The sequence below is a fragment of the Somniosus microcephalus genome, chromosome 21 (genome assembly GCF_052327205.1).
Source record: "Somniosus microcephalus isolate GS21.2 chromosome 21, FLI_Smic_1.0, whole genome shotgun sequence".
Taxonomy (NCBI): Eukaryota; Metazoa; Chordata; class Chondrichthyes; order Squaliformes; family Somniosidae; genus Somniosus; species Somniosus microcephalus.
In genome coordinates this window covers 50,954,942-50,965,793 of record NC_141007.1, presented here as the reverse complement: position 1 = coordinate 50,965,793, position 10,852 = coordinate 50,954,942, and the positions used below count along the sequence as shown (strand labels likewise).

Genomic DNA, 10,852 nt, shown 5'->3' with positions numbered 1-10,852 from the left:
TATATACAGGGGTGGTCACTACTGGTACTGCAGTATACAGGGGCTGCAGAATATAGTTCCTTCTTCAAAGTACATACACTACATCTTTCTTGAGTTGCAGTGCCCAAAACTGAATGCAGTTTTGCTGCTAAAGTGAATTAAGAATTGACTACATACCCATAGGCAGAGAGTTATCATCAATGGCTGTGGATCTGCTTGGAGACCGGTTTCCAGTAATGTCCCCCAGGGATCGGTGTTAGGGCCTTTTACCTTTTTTAAAATCTTTATTAATGATCTATATGTTGGGGGATTGTTCTGCCTTCCCTACCCTACTCCTGCACATCCTTACTGACACCAACTTACCTTGCACCTCCACCCATCCCTCTCTATCTACATTATCACATCCCCATCTCAGTAGCCACCCCTCACACTCAACCTCATCCTAGTGCAATCATACCAACAACACACAAGGGTAGCCACTTGGGTGTTTTAGCCAATGTTCATGTAAAGTTTCTGTAAATGTGCTGTCAAACATTGAAACCTTGATTTTCAACACTTTGTGTTCTTGGACAGATTTGTGTGCACCTTTGGAAGTGGCTTAGTGAGTTGCAGTGAATGGTGAGACATAACGGTACCCCCCACAATGGTGGTGAGTGTGGAAGGAATGGCTTGGACATTGTAAGGATGCTTTATGGTGTTGGTGTTGGTGTGGGGTAGTGCCAACCTGGTGCATCATGTGGCAGCCAGGGTGTACAGCGTCAAGTGAAGTAAATCTGGCCATGGTGAGGCCATCCCTGGCCTCCAGGGCAGCAATGTGTTTGAGTGCTGATGTCCTCTGTCCTGTACAGCATCAGGTGATTGCGGAGAAAGTTGGTGTTGTTATTGGTGCTGCTAGTGTGTCTGGTGCTGCAGCTGTTGAGGCTGATCGTGGTCGGATTCTGAGGACCAAGGTGAGACAGTATAAATGGCACCCATATTGATGGAATAGATGGCAGGTGAAGTAGAGATGACAGAAGCATTCTGTAAATGGTGAAAGAGTTCTTCCAATGTGGTAAGAGTGGATGGAGAGTGGAAAGTGGAAAGACTGCAGAATCTGTGCTGGAAATGGACTGAGAAACAGCTTGTGGCTGAGGAAAGAGATGATCTGTCAGGTGAGAGCTTTTACTGTACATTTGAAGCTGTCAAGTAATCAGCTGAAGCAATGGCCATTCAACTCCTGCCTCAGGTTCATAGGCTTGGTCCCCGAGCAGTGTGGACCCCGTGGGGGAGCAGTTAAAGTTAAAAGGTAAGGTTAAAAGCATTATTAGGGGTCTATCAACAACTCAATAATTGGTTTAATTGGGTCACCTGCCTCTAGCTGTTGGGTCGGATCGGAGATCACACACGCGCCTGTGGAAAAGGCACATTTTGGTGCGTTGACAGCGGGGTCCTGATCTACTGTCAAAAAAAATCAAATTTCCCACCCGACACGCCACCGATCCTGCCTGCTGACCCCCCGGAAAGTTCCAGTCTGTAAGACAATGAAGGGACTAGATTGTGTTCACATTAACAAATTATTTAAATGAGATCGGTTGGGGTGGACCAGGGGTCACGTTTATAAGCTACACAAGGATAGAAATAGGTTCTTCTTTTCCCAGAGAATAGTAGACCTAAGGACCAAGTTGCCAGCTAATGTGTTGAGTGATGATTCGCTGTATACCTTCAAAAGAGAGCTGGACCAAGGCAGGTGCCAAGTAATACAAGTCATGATCAATGTGGTCTCCTGGACTAGTTTTGATCACCTGGGTTGGAGAGGAATTTTCCAGGTTTTTTGCGTCTCCCAGGAGATTGCATGGTTCCCGATGGGTAGAGTGTATATGAATCGTGATGAATAAGGCATCAAGGCTGGATGGAATAGGCTAGATGGACCAGCTGGCCTTTTTTCTGTCTAACATTTTTGCATATTTGTATATATCATTTGCACCTTGGGCCTTTTCGCACCTTAATATCTCATTTTACCTACACTCCTCCCAGAGTCCTGTTCCCTCCCCCGTCTCCTTTGTCAGCTTCGTATAACTTTATATTTGTTAGTTCTATTTTAATTGTTCTATTTACCAATTTTAAGATGCTGCGTGTTTAGTATTGATACAAAGCCAACATCGCTGTATACTGAAGCTCAATCCAGAGTCAAGGCCCAATCTGACTCCAGAGTGGAATTTCCTGGAGGAACAATCAAACTGGGTTTATGAAATAAAAACAGAAAATGTTGGAAACACTCAGCAGGTCAGGCAGCGTCCGTGGGGAGAGAAACAGAGTTAACGTTTCAGGTCGGTGATCCTTTGTCAGAACTGGAAAAAACTGGAGATCGAACAGGTTTTTAAGCAAGTGTAGGGGTAGGGAAAGGGGGGAGGGGAGGAAAGAACAAAAGGGAAGGTCTGTGATAGGATGGAAGGCAGGAGAGATTAAGAGACATTAAGAGAGATTAAGAGATGGTGCAAGGCAAAAGGAGATGGTAATGGGACAAGTTAAGAAACAAAAGATGGCTCTCGATGAAGTGTAAATGGCACTGGCAGAATGAATGACAGCTGCCATGTGGGAGAGATAATTTTTTTTTAAATAATGGGAAAAAAAAGGATAGGGGCAGAGGTTATGATCTGAAATTGTTGAACTTGAAGTTGAGTCCAGAGGGCTGTAAAGTGCCTAATTGAAAGATGAGGTGCTGTTCCTCGAGCTTACGCTGAGCTTCAGTGGAACAATGTAAGAGGCCGAGGACGGTGAGGTCTGAGTGGGAGTGGAGCAGAGAATTAAAGTGACAGTCGACCGGAAGCTCGGGGTCACCCTTACGGACTGAACGGAGGTGTGAATTAAAGCGTTATGAAATGTTATGGGGAAGGGACAATTTTTAAACCTACTTGACCAATTTCTACATTTTTAACTGTTGGACCTCAGATTGTCAGAGAGAGCAAGAGAGTTGGAGCCTGCTCAACCATTGGTGTCACCCATCACAACGCTTTATCTTGCCTTTTTCTCTCCCAATATGGGCTTTTAAACACCTCAGTTGGCCACTTGCTGAATTCAGGTGTAATCTGATCAGTGATGACTACTTTGCAGCCAGATTGCAGTGAAGCCTCGCTAGGGGAGTTCCTTGCGGGGTGGGAAGGTGAAGGTGCGCCTGGGTGAGACTTTGTGGGTTCGACCACATTCAGGAACTGGCCGCGGTTTGAAAGGGTTAAAAGGCTGGCCGCGCGGTTGACGGAGATTGCCGAAGGGAGACTGACCGGCCGATCGCTCGCTCGATAATTTCCGCGCGGTTGACGGAGATTGCCGAAGGGAGACTCGACCGGCCGAGCGCTCGCTCGCTCATTTCCGCGCGGCTGACGGAGATTGCCGAAGGGAGACTCGGCCGGCCGAGCGCTCGCTCGCTCGGTAATTTCCGCGCTGCTGACGGAGATTGCCGAAGAGAGACTCGGCCGGCCGGCCGCTCGCTCGCTCGGTAGTTTCCGCGCGGCTGACGGAGATTGCCGAAGGGAGACTCGGCCGGCCGATCGCTCGCTCGCTCGGTAATTTCCGCGCTGCTGACGGAGATTGCCGAAGGGAGACTCGGCCGGCCGATCGCTCGCTCCCTGCCGCACCGGCTCCTCTTTGCGGATATTCTGTCGCCTCGAGAGAAAAAAAATCTCGGGTGTTTTTTTTTCGCTTCCTCCTCCCCACCCCTTTCCTCCTCCCCTCCTCCTGGTTTTTTTTTAAAACAACTCAAACTTCCTTGGTTGGTCCGGCATTTGCTGCAAATTTCTCCCGATGCAGGCCATCAAGTGCGTGGTTGTGGGGGACGGGTAAGTGAATTCATCTCAATGGGGAAAAAGACAATTGCCAAAAAAAAAAGGGGTGTCGAAAATTGAAATGTCTGCAAGCACTGGGCTGTGTCTAGGAATTAAAAAAAAATCATTGCTGGTGGTTTTATTTTTTTTTAAAAACCAACATGTTGCAGGAATAAGCTTTTGTTGCGTTTAGATATTTGCATCCGTTAGATTGGATAGCTGAGGCTTTGTTTTTTTTAAAATCAATTTGTATTTTTATTTAATTTCCCTCCCCTCCCCTCCCCTCCCCTCCTATTGAGTTTCCGAGATTCCTCCCTCGTTCTGTTGCTGGAGGAACAATCGAGTGAATCAGAGCAGCAGACACTTGCAGCAGCCCCAGCCAGGCGTGGAGCATTTGCTTTCACAGCCAGAATACAGGCTTCCTCCCACCCCCCCACAATTCCAGCATTTCTTTCAAATGACTTCGCTATTTATTTCTCTTTTCAATTAATTGGAGCAACAAAAAAAAACATTTCTTGGGGTGAGAGCTTGATATAAAAAAAAATGGGGAGGTGGCAGTAAGAGTGGGAAAGGGATTAACTAAAAGTTTTTATTGTCACTTTGGGGGAGGAAATCCACCCTTTTTTTTACCCACACAGTCAACATCTGAAATGTGTGTGCATGACTGTACTTTGTTGGTGGGTGTAATGGAAGCACAGTGGCTGGTATCTGCTGGCTTGTGTGGGCATTCATAGTCCCCACAACCTTCATAGAGTAGATAACAAGCTATAGTTGTGTTACAAGATGGCTGGTGATGTGACAGTGGCACAACTCTGGGTATGTACTCAATTGCAAAACAGCTTGTCTGGCGTAGAGGATGGGTATTCCCCGAGTTATAATCTTGAGTTGGCTGATGGGGCTATGATGGCGCAATCTGCGGAACCAAGTTATATATTCTCGGAAATTGGCTGTTGTGATTGTGTACCAGCATGCAGAGCCTTGATGCATATTGTGATCTGGTACCATTGGGTGGCAGTTGGGGTGGTGTTGGCACTTTAAGCACAGATATTTTATAAGATAGTATCTCAGGAGGTGATGGTAAACTCTGCAAAGCCTCTTGTGTACCAATTGAATAAAATTGACACAGATTTTGATTTTTTTTTAAAGTAAATTTCCAGCATAAAGTGGGCAATTGCAAAGTAATTGATCCCATGTTAATATTCTGCTGCTCAAAGGTTTAAAATTCTGAATACATATCTTCAGATTTATTGTCCCATTTTAAATTTCCTTTCCTTGAACTATTAATTTCATGGGTTGGATAACTGCCATGCTGGTTTCATCAACTCGCCAAGCCATCGAGTGGAACAGTTGATGTGGAGAGAAGGGAACAATAATTTATTTCATGCCTTATCACATCACAAAGTCCTTTTAGTATGTCATTAATTAAATTACTTTACAGCAACCTTTGTTTTGTAGGTAAATGTGGCCGTCATTTTGTGCACAATAAGTTACCACAAACAGCAATGAGATGAATGGCCAGTTAACCTTTTTACGCTATTGGTTGAGAGAGGACACTGCTCACTTCTGAATAATGCCAAGGGATCTTTAACATTCAGCGGAAACACTAAAACAGGGAGACAGAGTGTGCTACCTCCCAAGCCAGGCTGCAGAGGCAAAAGCTCATGTAAAGAGATGGGGTGGGGTGAGAGATCAGTGGCAATTTCAGGATTTGGAGTGGGGAAAGAGGGGTGTCATATCTCCCTCATTCCCATCTCTCCATCTCTCTCCATTGGTTATGCCTTTGCCAACTGAGAGAGAATTTTGGCAATGAAATTGAGGGTGTAATTGCAGGGTGTTCAACCTTTGAAACTGGAGGCCTGGCTTATATTGAAGGGTTTTCGTAATCCACAAGCTGGTAGAATTTTAAGCGTATGCTGTTGGACTGGATTTTTGCTTTAAGGGAGGAGGCCGAAATTGTGGACGATGTCTCGTGTTTCAGAGTGTTACCTGCATCGTAATAGGCAAGGAATTTATTTGATTCCTTTGGCTGACCTGTAAAATTAAATTGGTGGTATGGGATAGGGCCTATCTCTTGTTTGAGCTTTTACAGACCAAAATTCAAATCATATGATATCCAGGGTTTGGGACACTGGTGTACAGCATCTGTAAAAACTAGCTCCGAAGAACAGTCGTATTTAACAAAAAAACCTGTTCTTTGGTTAGGATCACTGATTGATTTATATTGGGGTAACTGGGTGTAATTTACTGATGTAATGTTTGTACCCCCACAAATTGACCTCAGCCAAGCAGTCATGAGTACGTTATGTTAATCAAGTCAGTAGTTGGGGGAGGAGAGGAGGAGGAGGAGGAGGAGGAGGAAGTGACAAACTAAAGCCAAGTTATTGCTTTATGTTATGAAGTGCTGAGAAATGTCAGTACATTAGTGTTTCAAAAATTGTATAAATAACATTTTATGGGTGCCCGGCTATGTAGACTTGAAGTGGTATCTGGCACCAGCCAGTCATGTGATGCAAGGCAGTTGCTGTTGTAACTGGTCCTACAGCATGTTGTATTACATTGGCTGCAACATTGGATATAAAATCGTATTGCCCAGTAATCCTGTTTCAGCAGCAGTGTTGCTTACCAACTCCCAATTATTGAGGTGCCACTGCACATGTGCAGGATTTTACCCATGATTCCCACACAAGTTTGCCAATCTCAGCCAAGTAAAGAGAAGAAGACTGGATGGGTGAGTCCCTCAAAGTCATGTCCATACCTGCTACCAGTTGGCTCTAAAACCGCATCAATGGAACAGGTCACTCTTGGGTGATTGTGTGTGGATCTAGGCAATGTTAAAGAAGTTAACACAAAATACTATCCAGGTGCGCGCTCTCATTTCTTAACTATAAGTTGGAAATATGAGTGGTTTACAAGGGCCTCAACCTGGAGTGTTTCCATCACTCATTAGTTTATTTATGCCACATAATTTAACAAATGCTGTCAAGGGTATGGGATAACCTGATTTTTTTAATATCTAAATACATTTAAATAAAAAGACTTGTTAGTAGACCACATGCAGTGAGCTCATTTGTAACCCAGTGTACTGGATGGTTGAGGAAGCATTGTATGTCGTCTTGGAATATGATAGAGGTTTGTAATCTATTCTAGATCTCTTTATTTCCCCAAGTACTGTATGTGTGAAAAACATATGTTCTGTAATGTATAAAATATAATCTCATATGTTCATATTCTATATAATATATACCATCAATCTATGAGCTAAGGTGCTGAGTTAGCACGCTATTGTAAGTTGTGCCCATGTCATTGTGAATGCCTGGTAGGGAATCATTCCTCTGATATGATGTGACATTTCATGCCCCTTGCTGCCTGCCTCAGTAGCATTATGCTGCACTACATATCTGTTTGCAAACTGACGAGTAATATTTAAATTTTTACAAGGAAAAAAACCCTTATCTTGTGCACATCTATAATAAGCCAAGGTACAAACATGATCTGTTCCACTGCCAGTTGTTGCACATTTACAAATTTCAGTGCTCTGTGCCCTGACAATTAACAGATATTTGGAAAATGCCTCCTGATGCCACAGCACCAACTAGCAGCTATAATGAGATGAAGGGAATAATTGCAAGCGCTGGAATTCTGAAATAGAGCAGAAAATGTGTCCAGCGGGGTCTGTCAGTATTTGGAAAGACAAAGACAGGCTAATGTTTCGGGTGTAGAACCTTCATTAGAATTCATCATCTTAGTTGCTTCATATATTTTGATGTAACAAAGCACCTACATAAATGCAAAATCATTTTTTTTTTCATTGGTGTCGGTAGTGTTTCTATGTGGCTGGTTCCCAAAGTGGGTGTCTTGCTCAGGCAAAAGCAGCCTCCGCCACAACGGACACCTGCTGGATTTGCTCAATCTGGCAACTGGATGGCCAGCTTTTTTCTGGGTCTTCCCAATGGCTGGATTTAGTGAATTGGGCTGGTTTATGAAGATGTTGCTCTTGGCTTAGTGAATCCTGCATTTTGGGAACCAATGCAAGCACTCTATTGACGCCAGTTATATAAAGGCCTTAAGGGTAAAGGCAGCAGAGGGCAGACGGCATCGACCATGGTTTTATAATTGACCTAGGCTTCAGTAATACTACATAACTGTGCTAGTTATGAAGTCCACTGAAGTCATTAAAGGTGATATTGTAAAATTGTCAGACCTATGTCACCACCCCTTCTGCTGGAGAATTGCTAAATGTGCTGTTGTATCTTCAGCTAGGACAACAGGAATTTCTGACCAAACTGTCCAAGTGCTGCTATATACCAGGCACATCTTGAACTGGTGGAATGGAATGGATTCTTCAGCGATTCATCTCGGGGAACCGCAGGAAAGAATAGCAGCTGTTCGACCCCCTCCTTTTAGCTTTTGTTGATGGTTGCAGGGACCTGGACGGAGGCTGCCTCCTGCAAATGCCAACTTGTCATCTCAGTTATTCAAAAAATTGAATTTCCTTCAGACTTGATTTGTGGCTACCTCATCTTATTCAGTTCACTGGCCCATGAACCTTGCAGTACCATCTCCATAATCTCAGATTTGTCAGCCTTGCATATTATATGTAATAGCTGTCAATTTTATTTTCCATTTTGCTTACTCCGCCATTACCCTGAGCCACAAAGTACCTGTAGTGTTGAAAACTGATCTGGAGAAGAGTTTTTGGACTACAAGAAAAACAAGGCTATTTCATAACCACCTTTTGCAGTCTTCTCATTACATTGCCATCCTTCTTCATGAATGACTTGCTAACCTCAATCTACATGTATTCCTTTCCATTGTCCAACCATTGCTTGCTTGTTTTATTCTTTGAAAAGCCATCTGTCCTATTTTAAGAGTTGCACTGTTGCCACATTTCCTGCTTCAGCCAGGAGAGTGGAACGGGGACATCTCTGGTGCTGTCAAGTTACTTGGTGATCAGTCGGCCATGTCTGTGAGGCAGGGCAGTGCAGTACTGGCCATGTGTGCAGGATGGGGAACAGCTCTAGACAAGGCTTGTAAGGTGTTTCTACTTCCTTCATCTTCTGTGGGACCACTGTTTCTTCATTTTACCATAATAAAACTTGCATTTATACACCACCTTATAATCTTGATGTCTGAAAGTGCTTTAGAGAATGAATTACTTTTTGAAGTGCAGTGACTGTTATTTAGGTAAATGCTGCAGCCATTCTGCACCCAAACATCAAGTAAGAGTGGCCAGTTAATCCGTTTGCAGTTTGTGTTGGTTGAAGGAGGAATGTTGGCCAGAACGCAGGGAAAACTCCAGCTCTTTAATCGTGCTAGCGATCTTTAACGTCCACTTGAACTACATTGGCTTGATTTGTGTATTTATAGCAGATCTCTGTGGTGTTGCCCATGGTGAGTTGGAAGATGTGCTGTTTTATAACAGTGTGTGTGAAGGGAGGGGGAAAGTTTTATTGGAAGACTGTCTGACACATGAAGTGTATACCATCTCTTTTTTGGGATCCTCCTAATGGGGCAAATAAACTGAGTATCTAATTGGGTATTATCTCAATGTTTTAATATATTAAAGGTGTTGAGGTTTAATTTGCGCTGGAAGAAGGGATGAAGTGGGTGTCCATACTGAGGTAGCTGGTCTTGGATAGGGTGGCAATAAGGATACAATTATTGGCCTCCGTATTCCCAGTTGGAGAGGGGGGGGGGGAAATTAGCCAGGATTCGCACTCCTGATCATTAACCAATAGTGCGTGTGCAGTTGTCGGGTGAGAAAAGATTGGACTCCATAGTGATATTCAACCTCATTGACTGCCTTGCCAACAGTGAGTGTCTACGCTTGTGTGTGAAGAATGGCCACGTGGGTGAACTACTGGAGACTGCCAGTACCTGTAAAACCATATCCCATGAAAAGTCAGTACCTTCAGGAGACAAAAGGAGAAAAATGTCATTCTAAAATCTTGATATTTTCATTTACGATTTTATGTCTAAATATTAGCTCTTTTTATTAAAAAAAAAAATTGCTTTGTTGGGAAGGGAAATTTTCAGTGTGCTTTTTCATCTATTTTTCTTGTCTTTTTTAAAAATAATGACGGGGTTCATGGTACATGTGCTACCGAGTCTACAATTTGGGTATCCAAGCAAAGCTTTGTTATCAACTGCTGCATTCAGCTGAGCTCTCTAGCTGGTGAATTGCATTTTAGTTTTCTGTGTGTGCGTATGTTTCCTCCCTGTTAATCATTACATCATCGCTAACCAATGAGGAGTGTCTTAAGAGAAGTGTGAGATACTGGGCTCTGCTTGGAATGTGCTATCTCAACTAACATGATGCAGCTTTCTGACAAAGAATTAGGCATGAAACCCCCACATGCTCTCAATGTGATGGGCAGGTTATTTAAAATGCTGCAGCTCAGTTATAATGTTTGAATGTTAAATCTGCATTGTGTAGAACTGCAGAATTAATTGACAGTATTTGTTCAAAGAAGCATTGTCTTTGTAACTGGGGATATGAAAATAACTGAGGATCAGTTATTTTATACTTCTGCTCAGTGATGTTTTAGTAGGAATTGTTGAGAATTGCATTGAGTATTTGACAAACAAAAAGGTTTACCAAACACTTCTTTATAAAGACTGCGCTTTCAACAACAACAATTTATTTCTGTAATTGCTACCTCTTCTTCCCTCTTCCCCCAAATGTTGTGCTACAGGAATGGGATCGAGCTATGATGTGAACAATTCCATGTTATATGAATAATGTAAAACACTTGAATATTATGAGTGCCACTCCCTATCTTTTCTTTTGAAAATGGGTCTGTCTTGAGCTCAGTTTGCATACGTATTTCATGAATACAGCTGTATAGCTTTAATAACTTAAACACTATCGCATTCTAATGAATATGTGACACATCTTTGTCAGAAAGTACATTCTGTCTAGAAATGATTCTGCTAGTTTGCTTTCTGTTTCAAAGATTATAAGCACATTCACTGTGGTGGCTGGATGTCACATTCTAGTCGGTAGGATTCCGCGTTTTAAATTTTTTTTTTAACTAGTTTTGGTGATTGCGTTCTGTGATTCCATCTGTTTACAT

At 43.1% G+C, this 10,852-nt stretch overlaps 1 protein-coding gene across 1 annotated transcript in view; it reads left to right on the top strand.

Annotated features, from left to right (window-relative positions):
• The first annotated feature begins 3,549 nt into the window (after positions 1-3,549).
• rac3a (Rac family small GTPase 3a) overlaps positions 3,550-10,852 on the top strand; it is a 30,665-nt gene continuing 23,362 nt past the window's right edge. The window contains exon 1 of the mRNA XM_085963600.1: positions 3,550-3,791. Within this exon, the coding sequence (XP_085819726.1) occupies positions 3,757-3,791 (35 nt within the window). The 5' untranslated portion in view covers positions 3,550-3,756. The remainder of the gene's footprint in view (positions 3,792-10,852) is intronic.